A 20,702-nucleotide genomic window follows, 5' to 3' on the forward strand; every position below is an offset into this window, starting at 1 on the left:
CCCTGGACCTGAATAAGCACAGATCTGGAAAGGGACACATTGTTCTTGGCGCTTTAATTAGCATTCTGTCTGTCATACTTCTGACAGGGCCTGCAGAATGCTCAGAGCTGGAAGAATGCCTGCAGTCAAGGGATGAATGAAGAAGAGGGGGCATGTGCCTCCCGTGTCTGATGTGTCTCTGCCTTGTCCCTGTGCAGGAAGGGCTGACAGAGCTGAACAGCACAGCAGTCAAGCCTCAGGTGCAGCCTTGGATCAACACCTTTCTCTCCGTCTCCCACAACATCGAGGAGGTCAGCCTGGCCGCAGGCAGCCATCAAGCCCGAGATTGCCACCACCCCCAACCCCGTCCCCATCCCCAGCTGAAGGGCAGTGGAGCCGTGATGCCCATTTACTCACCCTTACTTTTTTTTTTTTTTTTTTTTTTTTGAGACAGAGTCTCACTTTGTTGCCCAGGCTAGAGTGAGTGCCGTGGCGTCAGCCTGGCTCACAGCAACCTCAATCTCCGGGGCTCAGCGATCCTACTGCCTCAGCCTCCCGAGTAGCTGGGACTACAGGCATGCGCCACCATGCCCGGCTAATTTTTTGTATATATATTTTTAGTTCGTCAATTAATTTATTTCTATTTTTGGTAGAGACGGGGTCTCGCTCAGGCTGGTTTCGAACTCCAGACCTTGAGCAATCCGCCCGCCTCGGCCTCCCAAAGTGCTAGGATTACAGGCGTGAGCCACCGCGCCCGGCCTTCACCCTTACTTTTGAAGACTAGGTTCCCCCAGGAAAGTCTGTTCCTACAGTGAGAAGGGCATCTGAAGGAGCTTGCTGTGACCTGACTTGCCCTCTTTTATCGAGCCCCTCCTTGCATAGACTTAAGAGCTTTTTTCCCCCTTAGCCTAGTGATTTCATTCCCGTAGTACATGAGAGGCAAGAGGGAGTAAAATGCCAGGAGCTTTACCATATCATGTGGGCTACTGCCACTGCCCAGGGTGGTTCACTGGTCAGAAATATTCTTCCACCCTGGGTGTCCAAGCTAGTTTTAGACTGGAAGAGTCAGAAGCTACAGGGGTACAAGAACCTCTTACATTATTTTCTTAGATGGGTAATGGTGGGGTGGGGGTGAATGGTACTTCTTAGATAGAAGCCCATGGTGACCCACCTTGCTTCCTGTCTATAGGAAGAATTCAACGACTATGAAGCCAACGACCCTTGGGTACAACAGTTCATCCTTAACTTGGAACAGCTAATGGCAGAGTTCAAGGTGAGCAGGAGCCCTAAGGATCAGCTTAGAGGATTACCCACCTCTGCCCAAACCAGCAGCCTGTGGCTTCTCATCACATTTCTGCTGGGGACCCTGAAAGCCCTTCCAACCCTAGCCTGTAGAAACACTCCCCCATGGCCTCATGTAGCTGTCCCCATCCCCTGAAGACTCCAGCGGAGAGACTAGGTGACACTCCCACTGATGTTAAGCCTCTGTGTGCAGGCCAGCCTGTCTCCAGTCATCTACGACAGCCTGACCGGCCTCATGACCAACCTTGTTGCCGTCGAGTTGGAAAGAGTGGTGCTGAAATCCACCTTCAACCGGGTAAGGTCAAGGGGGCATGGGTGCACAGCCCTATCATTTCTTCTCTGAGGAAGACAATGCATGCTGCCACCCCAGGACTCGTGTCCCCTCGGTCTGCTACCCATAGGCCCTGCAAGTCTAGGCCTAGTCCTGTTCTGGCTTCTGAGGCCTTAGAGCTAACTGGAGCTACAGGACACAACACAGGGCCCAGCCAGCCTTGCCACCCAGCTCTGAGGACAATTGGAAGCCAATTCTGCTTGGCTAGAGGGCCAGGCCTTAAGCAGCGTAACTGTCTTGTGTTCTCCTGCAGTTGGGCGGTCTGCAGTTTGACAAGGAGCTGAGGTCACTTATTGCCTACCTTACCACAGTGACTACCTGGACCATCCGAGACAAATTTGCTCGGCTCTCCCAGATGGCCACAATCCTCAATCTGGAGCGGGTATGTGGCACTCCCTTGGCCTACTCAGGGAATGGTGACTAGAAAGAGGAACAATGACAAAATTTGGATCCTTGCCACTCCCTCAAAGCCATGTCTCTGCCAGCAGCCCAGCCCAATAGGGTACTTTCCCATTCCTGGGTACCCCTGCTCTACCCCTGCTGGAGCCCAGGGCTTCCTTCAGGATAACTGTGACCTTACCAGCGGGTCTCTGCATTCTTCCCCACAGGTCACTGAGATCCTGGATTACTGGGGTGCCAACTCTGGCCCATTGACGTGGCGCCTCACCCCTGCTGAAGTGCGCCAGGTGCTGGCTCTGCGCATGGACTTCCGCAGCGAGGACATCAAGAGGCTGCGCCTGTAGCTCCAGGGTGAGCCCACCTGGCCCATCATGCTTCCAGGCCTGTTCCCTAAGTGGCCATAGCCAAGGCGCTGAGCAAGGCTGTCTGGTTGGAAGGCACTCTAACAGTCCAGACTGTTCCATGGCTAGCGGCAAGGAAACAAGGCCTACACTCATGGCATGCTCTGCCCTCAGACCTCGCTGGGTGATGCTTTGGGGGCAGCCTTTCCCCACCAAGACAGGCAGACTCCTGATTAGGTGGGAAAGCCAAGACAGGCAGCCTGCACCCCAGGCCAGCTCTTTGTGTGGCCCTCAAAACACTACAATAAACACGCTGCCCCTGCCAGCCTCAGAAGACTTGGGTACATCTGGGGACCTGGGTATTAGGTTTGACTTTGAGGAAAAGCTGTGATGTTTATGATCCCTGAATAAAGACATTCCTTGGGGAGATGCTAGCGTGCTGTTTCCAGAAACAGGGAGGGCTGGGTGCTTTGGGCCAGTACAGGTCCACCAGTTGCGCTGCAGTGTGAAAGCAAAAGCCTAAAGCCGCAGCCTCCCCCCACACCCGGCATGGCGCACAGCTACTGCAGGCCCACATGATGGCAGAAGCCCTCTTCCAATCCTGGACCCTCCTCCCCATTCTTGGGCCCTCAGCACCACAGGCTGGATCATCGCAGGGCAGTTCCCACAATGCCAGGGTAAGTGGCAATTGCTCCCACCAGAACAATATGAGGACAACCTGGAAGGGCAGTGAATTTATTCCAAGAATATCATAGAACCCATTGCCCACAGGCACCAGGTCACTTGGCACAGTCCTTAGTACTGCTGGTTAAGGCCTGGGTTGAAAGTGACTCGTTGGCTCACTGCCACAAACTTGGCAATGGACCCCCACCCTTACTCTCAGTTTCCCATGATGGTTGAGCACGAAGTCTCCACACACTAAGGAAGGCCACAGGAAATGGCTCAAAGGGCCGCTTCAGGGCTGGCCTTCCCAAGGGACCCCCAGCCATATGCTAAGGCTGCTTGTCATCTTCCAGGGCCCTAGTGGAGAGTGAGAAGGCCAAGGCCCAAGCTGAGCCATGGGATTTATAAAGGCTACATGGGACACTAAGCTACTATGTCCAAATAGTACAGAGGCCAAGTGTAGGCTGCTGTCAGGCAGGAGGTCACAGTCCTGTCCCAAGCACCATCTCTGCTTGCCTAGGTCTTGCCCAAGTCTGCTTCCTTTAGGAGCAGACATACTGAGGTGGGTGAGAGGCAGGAGGCAGAGAGCTCCCGTGGGGAAGGGAGGGAGGGGCCACTGCAGCTCCAGGTTTTCTTGCAGCGATGGACCAGCCTCATGGGAACAGGCATCAGGTTGAGGCCTCAGTCCCCAGCAGCTTCAGGCTCAGGCCCTGAGTATCCACTTCCACCAGGTGGACGCTGCAATTCCCAAGGCCCTGGACAGGACAGGAGGTATTTAGAAGGATATGGAAAAATCTCAGGCCTTCTGGAGGCAGGACTGAGGCTGCAGGGCTAGAAGGATTTGCAGATACAGCCCCGGCTAACTGGGGGGCCACAGTGGGATCTCTTACCACCTACCAACCCCATCAGGTACCTCGGTCTTGGCCAGCACAGCCTCCAGAGCCTCTTTCTGCCGCGGCTCCTTCGTCAACAGATAGAGAAAGCCCCCACCGCCTGCCCCTGCCAGGCTCTGGCCATGCACGTGAGGGACCAGGACATCCATCAGGCGCCGAACAGCCAGTGGCTCACAGCCCGGCGCCATGAGCTTCTTCTGCTCCCAGTACGAGGTCAGGCACTGGCCCAGCAGAGGCAGGCTTCCTGGGGTGAGGGCAGAGAGGGGGTTGGTATGCCCAGGCCAAGACTCTCAACACCCATTGAGACTGAATCAAGAGCCAAGAGGCACCACTGACCCAGTGTCATGGTTAAGAACCCAGGTGCCAGTGCTGGCTGCAAACAGGTGTAATAAAGCCCACTTCATGGGCCATTTGGAGACTAATGTTCATAAAGTGACTGACACGGTGCCTAGCAGTCAGTATTCAGTGAACTATGCAGCCACACGCTGGGAGCCCCGCTCAGCTCTGACTTCCCTAGAACTCAGCTACAGGGCCCAGCTTCTCCCCCCATCTGCTTCCTGTCCGGTGGAGCTGGGAGCCTTCCCTGAGGTGCAAGTTTTGTCCTGCGATATGGCTCCTGCCTAAGTGTGAGACCCCAGAGAGGACAGACACTAGGTTTCTGTTCCCAGGGGCCTACTACCTGGGCCCTGCGCCAAGCCTGCAAAGGACCCCAGCCTCTGACTCCCACAAGCTCTTGGCTCCGGACGCCCTGCCCTCCTCTGGAGGAAGCACGTCACCTCACCTCGGCGGAAGGCTTCAGCACACAGCTCAGTTTGCCGCACCAGGCTGCGAGCGTTCTGCACCACTGCAGGCAGCCGGGCATACCAGCTCCTCAGCACATCCTGCAGACGGGGCAGGAGAGAGGTGCGCTGAGGGTCTAGCCCAGGCTGAGCCACTTGTCTCCCTCCCTCGATCTGGGGCCGGGACTCACCTGCAGCAGATTCCGTGCCAGGCGCGTCTTGCCAGTGTACACCAGGAGCAGGTGGTCGTTGACCTTCTGGACAAAGCCCTCAGGCACCGTGATCTCTTCCACCTCCACCTTCAGCGGCAGCTGAGCCCGGGAGCGCCCCACCTTAATGCCAGGCATTAGGCCACCCACCTGGTCCTGCCAGCCACCACCTATGATACCAGGGCTCTGTCACTGTTAGAGCCCATCTGGCCCAACTGCCCTCTCCCCAGCCCAGCTCCCAGCCTTGCACCCCTGGCTGGGACCAGCATGGAAGGAAAGATAGCTTCCCCCACTCCATGGGACAGGTGAGCTATGTAGCTTCTGTCCCCAGTCCTGGGAGCAGGACAGTCCCAGCAGGGAAAGGGCTTGCTTCACTCCAGAGCCAAGTTTGAATTTCTAAGGCCTGAGTTTTGTTGCAAACCTAGTGTGTAATTAGCATTGGGATAAACCACGTCAAAGGATAAGGATTTTACACTAAACCCTCTGCACTCCCCAGGGGAGTGCTGGCCAGAGGAGAAGTAACACAGAACTCCCCCTGCACCCTGTCTTTCCTGACGCAGTGTTTGTGTTGGAAAGCAGCTTTCCAGCATCTCTTAACTTTCTCTAACTTGAAAGAGCTTGCTTACATCTTCCTTTAGTAATGAAAAGTATGGATCTCTCTTCCCCCTTGTGGCTACATAAAAATGACAAAACTTGAGCTCCTCCTGGGACAAGTCCTTGATATTTGGGGAAAGGCCTGCCAGGATTTCAAGTATAAAATGCAAATAGCAGGAGGCATCTAGAACTTTACAGCCAAAACATGGTGGTAACATAGGGCCTGAAATGTCAAGAACTCGCTTGTGCCCCTCTCCTTCAAAGCACTTGGTGCAGTTTGTAATTATACCTTCACTAGAGTGGTTATTTTTTTTTTTTTTTTTTTTTTTTTTGAGACAGAGTCTCACTTTGTTGCCCAGGCTAGAGTGAGTGCCGTGGCGTCAGCCTAGCTCACAGCAACCTCAAACTCCTGGGCTCAAGCGATCCTCCTGCCTCAGCCTCCCGAGTAGCTGGGACTACAGGCATGCGCCACCATGCCCGGCTAATTTTTTCTATATATATATCAGTTGGCCAATTAATTTCTTTCTATTTATAGTAGAGATGGGGTCTCGCTCTTGCTCAGGCTGGTTTTGAACTCCTGACCTTGAGCAATCCGCCCGCCTCGGCCTCCCAAGAGCTAGGATTACAGGCGTGAGCCACAGCGCCCGGCCTAGAGTGGTTATTATTAATGTCTGTCTCCAATAGTCTGTGAGACTTTTGAGGGCAAGGACCCTATTTTTGCTCATTTTATCTCCAGGGCACAAGAGAGTGGATTCTCAAGAAATAGCTGTCAGTTGACCACATGAAGAACTTGAATGGTACACCTCAAAAGAAAACCGAAAGGCCTGCCACTTGTTTCTTTTCCTAATAACTACCTATCGTAGGATGTGAGTCATTACAATGAAAGGAGGAGGCTGGGCTGCAAAGTGACAGGAAAAGACACCCTAAGAAATCTGTACGTCTTTGCAGCAGTTTCCTTCCAGAGTCACGCTGCAGACGAGGCCCAGCATCCTGAGATGAACAGAGCACCGAGGATCTGGAACCAGACAAGCCTCTAGCTGCTCTGTCCTGTGTATGAATTCCAGGCAGGGGCACGTGGCCAGGACGACAGAGAAGCCTGGTGCTAGTGACATTCATCAGATCATAGCCATTGCCGGGCCCTCGCTGCTCTACCATATGGCCGGGGCTGGGGTAGGAGGCACAGATGGTCACAGCCCAAGGGAGGGGCATGGTGCCAGAAGGGCAGGCTGTAAGTCCAAACCAGCTCTGCCCAGCCTTGTCTAAAGGACAGCTCTGAATGACGGCAGAGTCACCAAGAACAGCACCTGGTACCGGCCAGTGCCTAACATGAAAGGTGCAGCACAGAATCTGGCACTTAGTAGGTGCTCATAAAACAGCTCATCTGAGGTACTGCTTTTCAAGTTGAAAACCACCAGAGGTCAAAGTAATAAGAAGTAAACTATAACCGTTTTAAGGAGCAGTACGGTTTTGTGGCTGTTGGCAGATCACATGCAAATCCAGGGGAGCCTCCCACAAGCCCTTGGGAAAGTGTCGGTGACCTCCCCCCAAGTCCCGGGGCAGTCCCGTACCTGTGGTGAGCACCTGCTCCAGGTGCAGCACTGCATGGATCAAGGCCTCCGTGCCCACCGCCCGGCCCGCGGCCCGCTGCAAGGCAGCCAGGGCGGCACCTGCCAGGATGCTGCTGGTGCCTGCAGGGCGTAAAGGAGGGGACCAGGCATGAAACCCCTCCATCCAGCCCAGTCCTGCCCCACGCCCCCTCAGGGCACAGGCCAGGGAGGGGGATCTTGGGCAAGGCTGGAGGGCTGCGACAGCAGGTGGCTGGCAAGGGACAGGGTGTGCTCACCAAGGCCAGAGCCATGGGGCAGCTCGGACCACGTGTGCAGCTCAAAGCCACCCCCGAAGGTACGGAGCAGCTGCTCACTCAGCGGGAGTTCAGAGTGGACACTCACGATGCCCGCACAGATGAAGGCCGCCTTCAGCAGGGCCCCTACAGAGGGACGGGTACACAGCAAGGAATTTGGTCTCCACAGGTGGACACAGACACCCACCCCCGCTCCCAATTTCCCAGTACAGTGCAGAGCTCATCGGGTGGGACAAAAGGCCAGCAGCAGTGTCAGCCTCATCCCCAAGCCACAAAAGGCCTTGGGCTCCTCAACATGGAAAAATGTGTCATCTATACTTCCTGTATCTGCGTGTGTCCAGGCAGGGCAACATCCAGGCCTTTCCTTTCCCTCAGGGCTCCTCCGCCAGACTGGCCACCCCTCAAGCCAGGCCCCAGTAGCCTGCAGTCCTCCATGGAGGGGTCTCTAGGTTCTGTCCCCATCCTCCAGCTGGCTGTGTGTGCCGTCCCCACCTGCCGATGTCCTGGGGTGCCCTGACCTGGGGCATGGGGCTGGCAGTAATCCTGCACGTCATCCAGGCTCCGGCACGGTATTCTCATGGCCATCTCGTCCTGCCGAGACCCCACCGCCAGCCACAGCACGGGCTCCAGGATGCGGCGCGCCCTGGCCCCGATGGGCCGGCGGCCATCCACCCGCACAGCCAGGCCCAGCACGGCCCCGCCGAGCTCATAGGCGAGGGGAGGTGTGTCACTCCAGCCCCCTGTGGCAATTCAGCAAGATGGAGCTGGTCACCGGGGCTGCCAGCCTAGCTCTGGTTTGGGGGCTACCCTCATTCCCACTCACCAGAGAAATCCACGCGGGCGGGGCACTCAGCCACCACCCACTGCCCCAGTGCCGGCAGCTCCACCGGCTCCGTGGACACGAAGCGCTGGGCGGACTTCACAGCCTGGCGGATGAGGATCTGCCCGGCCCCCTCGTAGTGGCGGGCCGCTCGCACCAGCAAGGCTGGCCTGCCAAGAGGAAAGGGAGAGGTGGTGCCATGGAGACCCAGGCTTCCACCATCAGGGGCCACTTCCCTAGACAGCTGGGGACTTCATTAGCACCTACCTGCTCAGCCACTTGTCCCTCTCCTGGGCGAGTGCCTCCACACCCCCTGCCAGGTCTCCACGCTCCAGGTACGAAAAGGGCCGCATCCACTCTGGGTTGGCAGCCGGCCCACTCCGTAAGCCCCCGTGGCCCTCTGCCATGCAGCCCAGTACGTCTGCCACACAGGCCAGGGCCCGCGCAGCCACACCCGGGTCTCCAGCCCCAGCTGCAACTGAGGGACAGGGAGTCAGGACAGCAAGGAGGGGGCATGCCCCCAACACCCTCTGCCCTCAAAGACTACTCAAGAGACCCCAAACGCTCCAGACCCCTCAATAGCCCCTGGCTTTTGCTCAAGATATATCCTTGCCTATAAATGCACCCCCTCTCTCTGCCTGGTAAAGTTCTCATCCTGCCAGCCCCGCCCACATGTGCCCCTTTCCTCCTACCCAGCATGCCCATGGTGGTTAAGAACTCAGGCTCCAGGGTCAAACCACCTGGGCTCAAGCCTCAGTCTCACCACCCACTAGCTGTGCAGCTCTGGGATGTGATTACATAGGGACAATGTTCCACAGTCCCTGGGACCATTCATGAGATGCTGCTTATCAGGCTAAGGCTCTGAGCCCCTAAGCAGTGTGCCTGGGACTTCGGGTAGAGCTGGCCACATCGCCCAGGGGCTCTGCTGGAGCTCTGCACCCACCCACATCCTGGCACCCAGTAAGCAACATGCAGGGTTTACCGACGTGCAGGAGAACCAGAAGCTCAGCCGCCAGGCCGCAACCTCTGACCCAAACCCCACGACAGGGATGAAGCTACTCCCAGAAACCTAAAAGTAAACTCCAGTGTGTCTCTCTACTTTAGCACTCCATGGCTCCCTCAGTGCCCTCACGCTGATGGTCCAGAGGGCAGGTGACCCTGGTCTGACTCCCCTGCGCTAACGGCCAGCACACTCACCCTGGTCCAGCGTGGCCAGCAGGGGCCCAGGACAGCCCTCCCGGACAGCAGCCCGGATCAGCGGGCGCAGGCTGAGGTCCTGCCGGGCCTCCAGCACGTGCCGCGCCTTATGCAAGGCCTGGCGGAAGAACAGGTCCCGGCGGGAGGCCAGTGTGGCAGCCCGGTCCAGGCACGGCTGGAGCTGCTCCCAGGACAGGCGCCAGGAGGCGCGCCAGGCCCGCAGGGCCTCGCCCCCATCCTCTTGCGGCTCCAGCATCCACAGCACGTCCTGGGGCCCCAGGGCCCGGCAGGGGTGGAGCACGGGAAAGAGGCGGGCACTGGGAAGGCAACGCTCCTCGGGGGGCGTGTCTGGGTCCCACAGGTCCCAGTCTCTGATGTGGGGAGAGGCTGTATCAGGAGGGAAGCCCTGACAAACTCCTCCAGAGGTGGCACAGGAGGGCAATTCAGTGTGGGAGGCCGAGCTGCCCTGCCTCCTTTTCCCAGGGCACTGAACAAGAATCCCAAAGTCTAAGCACAGCCAGAAACTCCAAGTTGCCCAGAAGGAAAGTGCTGGAGAGAATCAAGCTGCCGACAGCCACTTCAGGCCCAGTGGACGGTAGGAGGAGGGGTGTGCCTGGAAGATGGGCCACCCTAGCTGTCTGGGCCCACAGAGGCCCGCAGGGGCCATTGACCTCACCGAATGCCTGTCCTCTTGAAGAATTCCCTCCAGGACATGTTGAGATACGTGCCTGTCCCCTGTCTCTGGGAGAAGAGGAGGAAGCAGTCAGGGTTGCGGGGCCACAGGAAGGGGTTAGGGACACTCAGCCAGAGGGCTGGGAGCTGCTCAGAGAGGACAGGAAGAGAGATGTGGGCATACACTCCAGAAAGTTCTGAAACACTGCTTCAAGCCTTGGGAGCCTCAATATTCTTGGCCTGGCTTTTGGAGCACAACCCTGGGTTCCAGGCCCAATCCACCATAACTGGCTCTGTGGCCAGGTCACCTCCCTCTCTGAACCTCAGTCTGCAGCCTACAAACGGGATAAAAATCCCAGCCCATCTTGTGGAGCAGAGGAGAGCAGGGAGGCAGAGGCCTGTTGAGACTACCGGCCACACCCTCCTCATAGCCCAGCCCGCCAGCCAGGGCCCCCTGGGCTCCCTGAAGACGAGGGACATAACACAGGTGCCTACCTCCCAGCTGTCCAGACGGCCAATGAGGGTGAAGGCACGGCCTGGAGAGCCATGTAGTCGCACGTGGTGTCCCTGGAGGACAAGGTCATGCAGCTCCAAGCCACGCAGAGCCTTGGACTGGGCTGTGTCAAGGCCACTCAAGAAGCAGCCGGCGCCAATGTGAATGGGGCCCTGGCAGGAGAGAAAGCAAGTGTCCTGGGTGGGCAGGCATCCAGCACCCCCCCAGCACACGCCCGCCCTTGCTCTCAGACCTCACCTGCAGGTGACAGTGCTGCAGGACACTCCCAGGACCCAGCCGGACTGGGCCCTCCAGCAGGCAGCTGACCACGGAGCTCCCAGCCGCCAGGAGCTGTGGCTCCTGTGCAGCGAGGCAGTAGGGCGTGAGGGCCAAGGACGGGGGCCACCCATCCCTCTTCCGAAGCCCCAGGCCTGCAGCTCCCCAGGCCTTCAGCCAACCAGATTCTTCTCTGGACCTGCCCTGGCCCCAGCCCAAGGCTTCTTCTACCCCAACCATGGCCACCCTGAGTGCCAGCCACCTCTGTACCCTGCCTGCCCCCTTCCTCCACACCAGGGCATTGACCCAGTCCCACCCCCTCAAACGTGCCAGTCTCCCCAAGCAGACCCCGCAGAAAAGTCTCCTTCTCAATCAGACAGACATGGATGCAGAATCCTGACTTGGCCACTTCCTGGCTCTGTGGCCTTAGGCAAATTAGTTACCCTCTCTGAGCCTCCAGTGCCCACACTCAGGTAATCTGTTCTGAGCTCAGGCTATTCCCTTCCCTGGAGCCCACATCCCGCCTGAGCCCAGATACCCAGCAGCCACCTCTGTGGGGCAGGGAAGTCTCACCTCCACCTGGGAGTGCACAATCTGGGCCTTGGGGACCCCCGGGAACGTTAGGCTGTGCAGGAACTCACTGGCTGAAGAGGTCATGTAGCTGTAGCTGCCGTTGGGGACATATGCTGTAAAGACACAAGTACTGACCCCAACACAATGCCTGCTGCAGCTCAGGTGCCAGGCTGGCCTCCTGCCAGCAGACACCGGGAGGGCAGGCATGGCGAGGTCAGGCCCCTGTTAGGCCCCTGGGGAAGCTGAGGTCAAGAGGTTAAAAAACCTACCCAAAGCCACAGAGCCAGAAAGTAGACAGCCTGGGACTGGAGCCCAGGAACAGACAAGACACAGGAAGAGAGTGGGCTCAGTGGAGGGCTCTGGCCTGGGACAGGGTAACCATCCAGTCCATGTACTGGGCTGCCTGGTCCGGAATGCGGGGAGCAGTCTCAGGCGGGGGGGGGGGGCATCACTCCCCAAGTCTCTGCACCCCAGAGAGCCGAGAGGCGGTACCCACCCATGGTGAGGGGCTGATCACGAAGCTCCCTCCACAGCTGGGCCCGGGCACTCTGCAGATAACCTGCTACGTCCACGTCCTTTTGCCCCAACTCCGGGGGATGCCCCACCAGGAAGTCCTCCCTGCTCACGTTCTGAGCCATGCAGAGCAGGATGTCGAAGAACAGAGACAGCTGGGGCGAGGGGAAGAAGCACAGCTATTGGCAGCGCAGCAGCTGGGCCCCCAGGCTGAGCTGGGGCAATCCCATCCTCAGAGATTCTGCCCCAGAGAGGGGAAGGGGTGGGCTGGGGTCACACAGTGCCTCACTCCCAGGGGCCAAGGCCCTCCAGTTGCCCTCCCCCAGTCACCTGGACAGGCCGGGCTCCAGAGTCCAGGCCCAGGTAGGTGCAGGCGTCCAGGGGTGGGCTCACATGGGTGGCTAGCAGGTGCTCGGCAGTCTCCACGGAGAAGAAGACAACCCCAGAGACCTGGAGGGCCCCCAAATAGGTCAGGTTGGGGGGGCCTTGGGCCAGACCTGGGCCAAGTTGGGGAGGACACATGCAGATGGGCCAAGCGAGGCCGAGTGCCACACTGGGCACACCTGGTCTCTGAGCCACTCCAGCACCCAGACTCCAGGCTTACCTGGGGTAGCTGCCACCAAGGTACCTTTTGGAACACCCTCCACCTTCAGGCTTCTCCCAAACCTAGTTCTCCACCTGCCCTACCAGGGTCCAGTCCCAGGTTTCCCCACCACTCCCATACTGGTCCTTCGTCCCAAGGACGAAGCACTCCCAAGTCTGCTTCTAGACCTCCCAGTGGCATCCCCTGATTTGCCAGTCCCGGGCTTTCTGGTTCCGGGCAAGTCCCTGAGTTCCCAAACCACCCCCTTCCTCAGATTCTGGCTCTAACCTGTCCTGGAATCTTCCAGGCATAGGGCTATGCCTCTGGAAGGAAAGCACACCCTCCCTCCCTGTCCCATAAGGACCTCAAAGACCCCCAACCTGGCCCAGCAGCCATACCAGTGGCACCCGCCCATCAGGCCCGACACATCGTTGAATCTCTGCTTTAGTGCCCTGGTAGTAAATGTCCAACACGAAGCCCTGTGCGGGGGAAGAAAAGAGACAGGGAAGGAGCAAGAAAGGATCCAGGAGGAGTCCACAGCCACAGCAAGGGACTTCTCCAAGTGAAAACTCAGACTCAGCCGGGCGCGGTGGCTCACGCCTGTAATCCTAGCACTTTGGGAGGCCGAGGCGGGCGGATTGCTCAAGGTCAGGAGTTCGAAACCAGCCTGAGCAAGACCCTGTCTCTACCAAAAATAGAAAGAAATTAATTGACCAACTAAAAATATATATACAAAAAATTAGCCGATAGTCAGCTGGTGAGTTCTCTAATAAAAAAAAAAAAAAAAAATTAGCTGGGCATGGTGGCGCATGCCTGTAGTCCCAGCTACTCGGGAGGCTGAGGCAGGAGGATCGCTGAGCCCAGGAGATTGAGGTTGCTGTGAGCCAGGCTGACGCCACGGCACTCACTCTAGCCTGGGCAACAAGTGAGACTCTGTCTCAAAAAAAAAAAAAAAAAACTCAGACTCAAGTCTGGCAGGCGCTGGAGGACCTAAGGACACAAGCCCTCGAGACTCCTCCACTGTGACAGTGGCAGGTCCCCCACTGTGACAGTGGCGGGCAGCCTTTAAATGTCTTCACAGCCGCTGAGCCCAGGCAGAACCTGGTGGGCGGTCAGTGTGAAATGCATCTTTGGCAAGAGCAAGTGGACTGGAAATCCAGGATGAGAGGTTGCCCAGTGCACAGGGCTGGAAAGGCCACCGGCCCAGCTCGGCGGCCCTGCCCCCAGAGGCGCTACCTGGGAGTCAGCGAGGTAGACACCGTGGTTCTGAGCATAGGCGGGGCTCCCCGGAAGGGCGATTACTCTGGCTCCCCGGAAGCCGTCCCAGCTGATCCCTGTGGGGTGAGGCAATCAGAAGGCTGCCAGCGGTCCCATATTGAGACAGAGAGTCCCCAGCCAGGACTCAAGGGCCCAGGGCTGGGGTATTTGGGCACCTCTTAAACGGAAATATGGTTTCTAAAGCCAAATGGGCATTTGTCTAGGAGAATGACAACCCTCCTTTCCCAAAGTTCTTCCAACAAAGCTCCAAGGGACAGCAGGGGTATTTATGTCCATTCTACAGACAGGCAGACTGAGGCCCAACAGGGGAAGCCCTGCCTCTTGGTCTGGGCTTCATACTCCACACCCTATAGCTTCCCTTCTGAAGAGGGCAGTGTGCCAGGGCCAGAGAGACAGCAAGCTAGAAAGACAGAGCTGGCTTCTCCCTGCTGGCAAAGGAAGGAGGTCCCAGGCCATCTCAGGCTCACCTGGATTTGGAGGCACAGACAGCAGCATGTCCGTGCTGCAGACCCACACGCCTGGCGGGCAGCCTGGCCCCAGCTGCAGGGGGAGAGAGAACAGATCCACACGCAGCTGCTGCCTGGCCCAGCCCTTCCTCTGCTCTCCCCCAGCCTGGTCTTGCCTGTCTGTGGCCTAGCAGCCACCCTCCCCAGGGGCCCTGCACTGCTGAACCAACTTCCAAGACAAGAATGAGTCTCGGTGTCACCTTCCCCCAATGTGACTGAGACTAATTCTTGCAGCTCTCACTAACTCTGGGTACCCCCAAAACCATTCCTCCTGGGCTCCCCCCTAAGCTGACCCAGCCCTCTCGAGCTGCCCCTCCCCCAGAGCTGACTACAGCTGGGGGTGCAGTGGGAGAGAAATGGCTCTATCTGGGACAAGGCCCCAGGGGCCACCGCCCGGCCTCACCCGATGGGTCATGGTGTCCAGCAAGCAGTCCAAGTTGCAGACCAGGGCTTCCACGGGGGCCTGGGAGTCTTCCACCGGGAGGCAGGTGAAGGCCCGGCCACAGTCATCGAAGGGGAAGTCTCTGCCCTGCGGGGGCGGGGACTGGTGAGGGAGCCCTGGGGACACAGAGCCTGGGGACAGCTCATTATCTGTGCAGGCAGAGCACAGAGTCTAGGCGATGACTGATATGAAAGGAAACACCAGGAAAACATTTTCTAATTTTAAAATTAACATGATTACAAAAAAATTAGAAACTGCAAATATTCAAGAAGAAATACAATCCCTCAGGATGCCAACTACTGCCCTGATTTTGAGGTATATCCTAGCAGACTATCGTTTTTACAGGCTCATTACTTTTCTTTTTTTTTTTTTACAAAAATGAGATCATTCGGAAAAGAACTTAACGCACACACAGAGTACAAGTAAAACTGGGGAAATGAGATTAGGGACCGAATCAATGTCAGTATTATGCTATAACAATGTTATATTATACTACAGTTTAGCAAAAAACGTTATAATTAGGAGAATCTGGGCAAAGGCTTCTCTATTATTTCTTGCATGTGGATCTATAATTATCTCAATCAAAATTCCAATTTTAAAAAATTCCCATTAAAAAACTGAGATCATTCTGTACAAACTTCTGTCATTGGCCTTTTCACTGAGTGAACCAGCTCTTGTTTTAAGCATTTACATGGATCATCTCAGCATGTCCCCATGGAGGAAGAACTGTCGCCCTCCTCATTTTATAGATTTATAAAATATATAGAAACTGAGGTCTACAAAAGGTCAAATGACTGGCCCAAGGTTACAGAAACTGATAAGCTTTGTTCCTGGTCAATTCACACAGAGTTAGATGGACCTATTCCACTGGGAGGCTATGCAATAAATATTAATATTCGACCTGTTCCCAATTCTTTGACATTTAGAGATTGATTCTGATTCTTCTGGATTTACACAATGAATATCTTGCACGCACACACAATACCAGAACACCCCTAAAGTCCTGCCCAACCCAGAGACTCGGGGTTCTAGCCTTCCGCATGGTCCCTGCCCCGAATCCCACTTACCATGTGCAGAATGAGGATCCGGGCCGAGTGCAGGACATCAGACGTGACCACCTGTCGGGGGCAGGAGAGCTCTGCTGACAAGAGGCCTCGGGCACATGGCACCAGAGCGTGGCACCCTATTGTCCAGGGAAGGAACCCCACACAAATCTTTAGGTACCAAAGGGACAAAGGCAAGGTCAAGACCAATGGCCATAGGCAGACAAGGAGAAGGGAGCCGGTGGCCCTCCACCTGGGCCACCTCCCTGCTCCCTCTTTGAGGGGAGGCTGCAGGCAACAGCTCAGGGCCAGCTGAATGTGTGACCAGTGGGAAGTCAGCTCCATGGCAGCCACCCCTTACCCTGCAGGTGCCACCTCCATCACCAGAGCATCTCCATGCCTGTGGCTGTCCTCACTCTGCATGCCAGCGTGCCACGCAGGCAAGATGGCTGAGTGAAGTGGCTGGATGCGTGTAAGACATGGGCCCAGAGGGGACACTGACTCACATGGCCTGCCCAAATCGGGCAGCTGCATCTCAGTCCCAGTGAACAGCTGCCATATGGGAGTGACAGCCCAGGGTAGCAAGATCTTTGAACTTTTCAAGAGAAGCCAGAAAGCCTCATTTTCACTTTCTAAAAACACTACAAAAGCTGGCCTCCTGGCTTCTGCCCTCACCCTGACGGCAGGGCAGAGATGAAGGCCCCATTTACTGATAAAAAAAAAAAGCTGAAGCCAATGCTGAATCGGCCAGGGCCATGATGAAGCCACAAGAGCTGGAGATTTCGGAAACGATCTGGTTCCGACGGAGACGTGGGACAGAGGGGTGGCCCTCGTGAACACTCACAGTGAAGCCCGCCCGGGCACTCAGGTGCTCAGCGGCCACCAGCAGGGCGTTGAGGGTGGCTCCTCCGCTGCCCACGCGTATCTCGGGGTCCTCCACGGCCAGTAACAGCGTCCCAGCTGGGATCTGCTCCCGCTTCTGCCGCACCTCCAGCTCTGTGGTCAGAGCAAGCGCTGGGACCTGTCCTCCGCCCCACGGCCCTGCTCCAAAGCACCCGAGCAAGCCTACCAATGGTCGCTATTTTATCTTCTTTAACTCAGTATCTTTTTCATGTGGTAGTTCGCTACATCTCTCCCCAACTCTGTGAGAGAAGTACTATCACTCCCATCTTACAGATGAGAAAACTGAGGCACAAGGAAGTAGCATGATGTGTATCAGGTCACATGGCTGGGAAGAAGTAGGATCTGGGTTTGAACCCAGGTCTGCCTGGCTCTGGGGCTGTAGGGATATAGTGAGGAAGGGGAGGGGGTTTTATGTTAGAAACAAGGGGAGAAGAAGGGACGTCACCTACCTCTCTGAAAGACCTGGACGCTGTCCTTATACTGACATGTCAGGATGACAACAGTCCAATCAATCCCCTTCGGCTGCTCCATTCTGGCCAAGTGGAGGGGCTTCCTGAGGGAGTGATATGGATGTACGTGAATATTTTTTAAATTATCATACACTAAAATTGATTCCTTTTTGCATACAGTCCTATAAATTTTAACACATGTCTAGATTCTTGTGGCTACTGCCAGCATACGCACCCCAAAAAACTTCTTCATGCTATTCCTCCTCCATCCCTAACCCCTGACAACCACTGATCTATTCCCGATAGCTATAGTTTTATCTTTTCAAAAATGTCAAATAAAGGCTGAGGCAGGAGGATCCCTTGACCCCAGGAGTTTGAGTCCAGCCTGGGCAATATAGTGAGACCCTATCTCTAAAAACAAAAAACTTTTTTCTTTAATTGTCAAATAATTGGAATATAATCTTTTGAGATTAGCTTCTTTTATCCAACAGAATGCCTCTGAGATGCAGCAGAGTTGTTGCACATTTTAATAGCCCAATCCTTTTTCTCCATAGAGCAGTATTCCCTTGCATGGATGTGCTGCGGCCTGTTTCTCCATTCACCCACTGAAGGGCATCTGGGCTGTCTCCAGCCCTCTGCAGATATGAATTGCCATAAACGCTGGGTACGGGTGGCTTCATTTCTCTAGGTGGACACCTGGGGTGGGATTGCTGGGTCACATGGTAAGTGCACGGTGCTGTTCTAAAATGCAAGTGCATGGGATTTCCTGAGGAGGAAGGAAGTGAGGAAGCAGGATGGGGTGACAGCTGAGCCCACCTTAGGCGAGGGGCTGCCCTTTCTGTACCAGCAGCGCCGCCCCCCTGCCATTCAATCACAGGCTGTGAGCTGGAGGGAGGGAGAGAGCGAGTGTCTAATCTCCCGCCTCCTTAGGCTGGGGGCGATTCCCTGGAGAAGGGGCAGCTGTGAGGAGCCCACGTGCACACTGCAAGCTGTGGGAGGGGACACCAGCCTGCTTAAGGGGATCTGGGCAGGGTGCCAACAGCACCTGCTCAGGGACCTCCCCTCACAGATGCTCTAAGCCAGAAGGGGCAGCAACACTACCTGTCAGCCACCTTCCTCCAACGCAGGATGATCAAGCAGGGGCAAAGCGAGGCCAAAGCTATGGCTTCACCCCCCAGAACACCACCAACGCTCCTGCCAAATGGGGAAGCAGTGTGACTGCAGAGCCCCTGGCCTCCCAAGACCACCTGAGGATGAATCTATTGGAAACCCCTGGCACTCACCTCTGGCAGGACTCCCATTGCTGTCCCACGAAGCAGCCCACCCACCCCTTCCTCCCTCCAGCCCCCAAAGCTCAGCAAGGAGAGGGGCAGTGGAAGCAAGTCACATGCCACTGTCTGAGATGTGCCCTGAGCACACAGCCAATGGTCAGCCCACACCCCAGCCAAAAGCCCACAGAAAACCTTAACCTCAGAATGGTCTTTTCTCAAGACAGATTCTGCTGCCACCAAGCCTACACAGTTAAGGCTGACAGGACATGACCACTTAACAACACCCACACTCCCCCATGCTTTCAGGCAAGGCCTCCTCCCTCAACAGCAGAAATTGCTTTGTTCCCAGCTCAGCCCAGAAGGGGAGACCCTGGCCTTCCCTGTGAAGGGCTTCGTAGGACATCAGTGTGGCCTCAGGCACCCCTAACCCTTAGGCTTCCTCTAGCAGGGAGCATAACTGACAGATGTCCCCAGCTGCCACAATCTGAATCCCCCACCTTGCTCACATGGAGGCCACGCTTCTCACCAGCTGCTCCCAGCCAGTGACTGAGCACAGCAGCGACACTGAGGCAGCCCTATTCCTGCAAGATCCCAGACTCCCAGAACAGGCAGCTTTGGCTTCAGGACTCCCCATCGTCCCAAAACTTAGCACCGCACTGCAGTCGGAAACTTCCTATCCATCCCTCCCCCACGGCAAAGGGGAGGAGAGTTTAACCTAGACCTGAAACAAGAAAGACTAAAAGCTCTGAAATACTCTTTGTGTCAAAGATGGCCCTGAAGAAGAAAAAAATCTGGGAAGGCCCTGGGAAAATCCAGCAAGGCTGATGGGCATTCCATGCCAGATCAGCAAAAGGTAGAGTGATACAGGGAACTAACACACAGTGCTTTCTTCAGGCACTTTGCCAAAGGCATGCAGTATCAGCTCATATGACCCACTCAACAGCCCTAAGAGTTGGATCTTATCTCTGCATAGCTGTAGATGAAGAAACTGTAGCTTAATGAGCCAAGCAGCCTGCCTACGGTCACACAGAGCTAGTACAGGCAGGCCAGGTGTGTCTAACACAAAGGTTGATGCTCTTAACCATGCTGTAGAAACAAGACATTTCTCTTGCAGCCTCTGCTCCCTCTGTCACACCTGACATTTGCACAGAAATCTTAGAAAAGAATACAGGCCCCTAATTATTCTAATATTCTGCCCACTTTCAATAGAACTTCATCTGCTAAGGTCAAGATGAAATATTTCTTAATGTTCTCAGCCACAGCTGTCCTCCAAGACTGGGACAGGGTGGGGGAACTAGATGAGGAATAAAATAAGGCCTCCCCTTCATACACGCTTTTTGGAGAGGTGAGCTAAGGACTTTGCGAATTTTAGAGCTTTAAAGAGGAAAAATTGTCTCACGGAGGACTCTGATGTGCTGCCTTTTTTGTAATGGACAGAAAGAAGTTGACTGGGAGCAAAATCGTGTCGTATATTACACAACAGTGTATCACTGACATTCGTGCCCAACGTTGAGCCCTGACGGAGTAAACTGAGGCAGGAAGCTCGGCCTCAAAGCAAAATCAGAGCAGCGCCAGCATACAACGCCCCACCTGGCTCAGGTGTGAGGAGTCTGGGCCTGTATCCTCCCTGTTCCTGACGTGCGCAGGTGCCGCAGCACCGGCCAGGTGCCCGGGCTCCCGCTGCAAGTCCCAGTCCCAGGCCAAGGGGAGGCGGGACACCAGACAGCTCCTGCACCAGGCAAAGTTCCCGGAGACTTTTCCCTGTCAGGACCTGCTTGGCTCGCCGTCCAGCGCGGTGCTCCAGATTAGGGAGAGTGCACCGGGAAACTGCGTGGGGACTGGGGCATAGCGGGGACCCACGGGGGCCAGTGGGGACCGACGTACCTGCGGCTGCCCGGCGCTCCGCGGGGCGGGCTCTTTAACACGGGCCGCGCGTCCCCCCCCCGCTGCGCACGCTGGGAAATGTAGTTTCACAACTTCCGCGCGGCAGGCCCCCCCTACCCACCCCGAAAGGACACTCGCCCAGCTTCCGCGGGCCGGTGGGTACCGTCAGGGCAGCGCTTTCCAAAAGGGCAGTGAGTCTTCATATCCAGCAAGAAGGGGAAGCGGGAGGGCCGCGCGGGTGGCCAGCGAAACTACAACTCCCAGAGGTCCAATGCGTCTTAAAGACACAGGCCCATTTTCTGAGACTGGGGGTTCCAGGTTTGGGTGTGTTGGTTTTCTGGTTTTGGGGATGGGTTATTTGTTTTTGTTTTTGTTTTTTTAACCCCCTCTGCCCCAGGCCAGGGGCCGCAGCTTTCTTTGTGAGGAAAACACAGTGGGGGTGCGGTGT

The 20,702-nt window shown here is 56.2% G+C and overlaps 2 protein-coding genes across 2 annotated transcripts in view; one reads left to right on the forward strand and one right to left on the reverse strand.

The window, feature by feature from the left end:
- The window catches only part of COG4 (component of oligomeric golgi complex 4), a 28,601-nt gene extending 25,822 nt beyond the window's left edge, over positions 1–2,779 (forward strand). The window contains exons 15-19 of the mRNA XM_012772450.3: positions 198–290; positions 1,169–1,252; positions 1,475–1,576; positions 1,866–1,994; positions 2,221–2,779. Coding sequence (XP_012627904.2) covers positions 198–290; positions 1,169–1,252; positions 1,475–1,576; positions 1,866–1,994; positions 2,221–2,355 — 543 coding nt within the window. The 3' untranslated portion in view covers positions 2,356–2,779. The remainder of the gene's footprint in view (positions 1–197; positions 291–1,168; positions 1,253–1,474; positions 1,577–1,865; positions 1,995–2,220) is intronic.
- A 292-nt stretch (positions 2,780–3,071) lies between these two features.
- On the reverse strand, positions 3,072–20,246 carry FCSK (fucose kinase). Its single transcript, XM_075995779.1, has 24 exons — positions 19,961–20,246; positions 17,100–17,203; positions 16,592–16,743; positions 15,772–15,822; positions 14,666–14,791; positions 14,224–14,296; positions 13,715–13,812; positions 12,877–12,957; positions 12,226–12,345; positions 11,879–12,050; positions 11,383–11,495; positions 10,792–10,893; positions 10,536–10,706; positions 10,045–10,109; positions 9,369–9,739; positions 8,439–8,649; positions 8,175–8,341; positions 7,870–8,091; positions 7,334–7,477; positions 7,059–7,178; positions 4,879–5,066; positions 4,690–4,789; positions 3,929–4,152; positions 3,072–3,770 (listed from the first exon to the last, which is right to left on the reverse strand). Exons 2-24 carry the CDS (start codon positions 17,179–17,181, stop codon positions 3,684–3,686), a joined length of 3,240 nt encoding a protein of 1,079 aa, XP_075851894.1. The 5' UTR covers positions 17,182–17,203; positions 19,961–20,246; the 3' UTR covers positions 3,072–3,683.
- Positions 20,247–20,702: the final 456 nt, after the last annotated feature.

Source organism: Microcebus murinus, chromosome 20, assembly GCF_040939455.1.
Source record: "Microcebus murinus isolate Inina chromosome 20, M.murinus_Inina_mat1.0, whole genome shotgun sequence".
Taxonomy (NCBI): Eukaryota; Metazoa; Chordata; class Mammalia; order Primates; family Cheirogaleidae; genus Microcebus; species Microcebus murinus.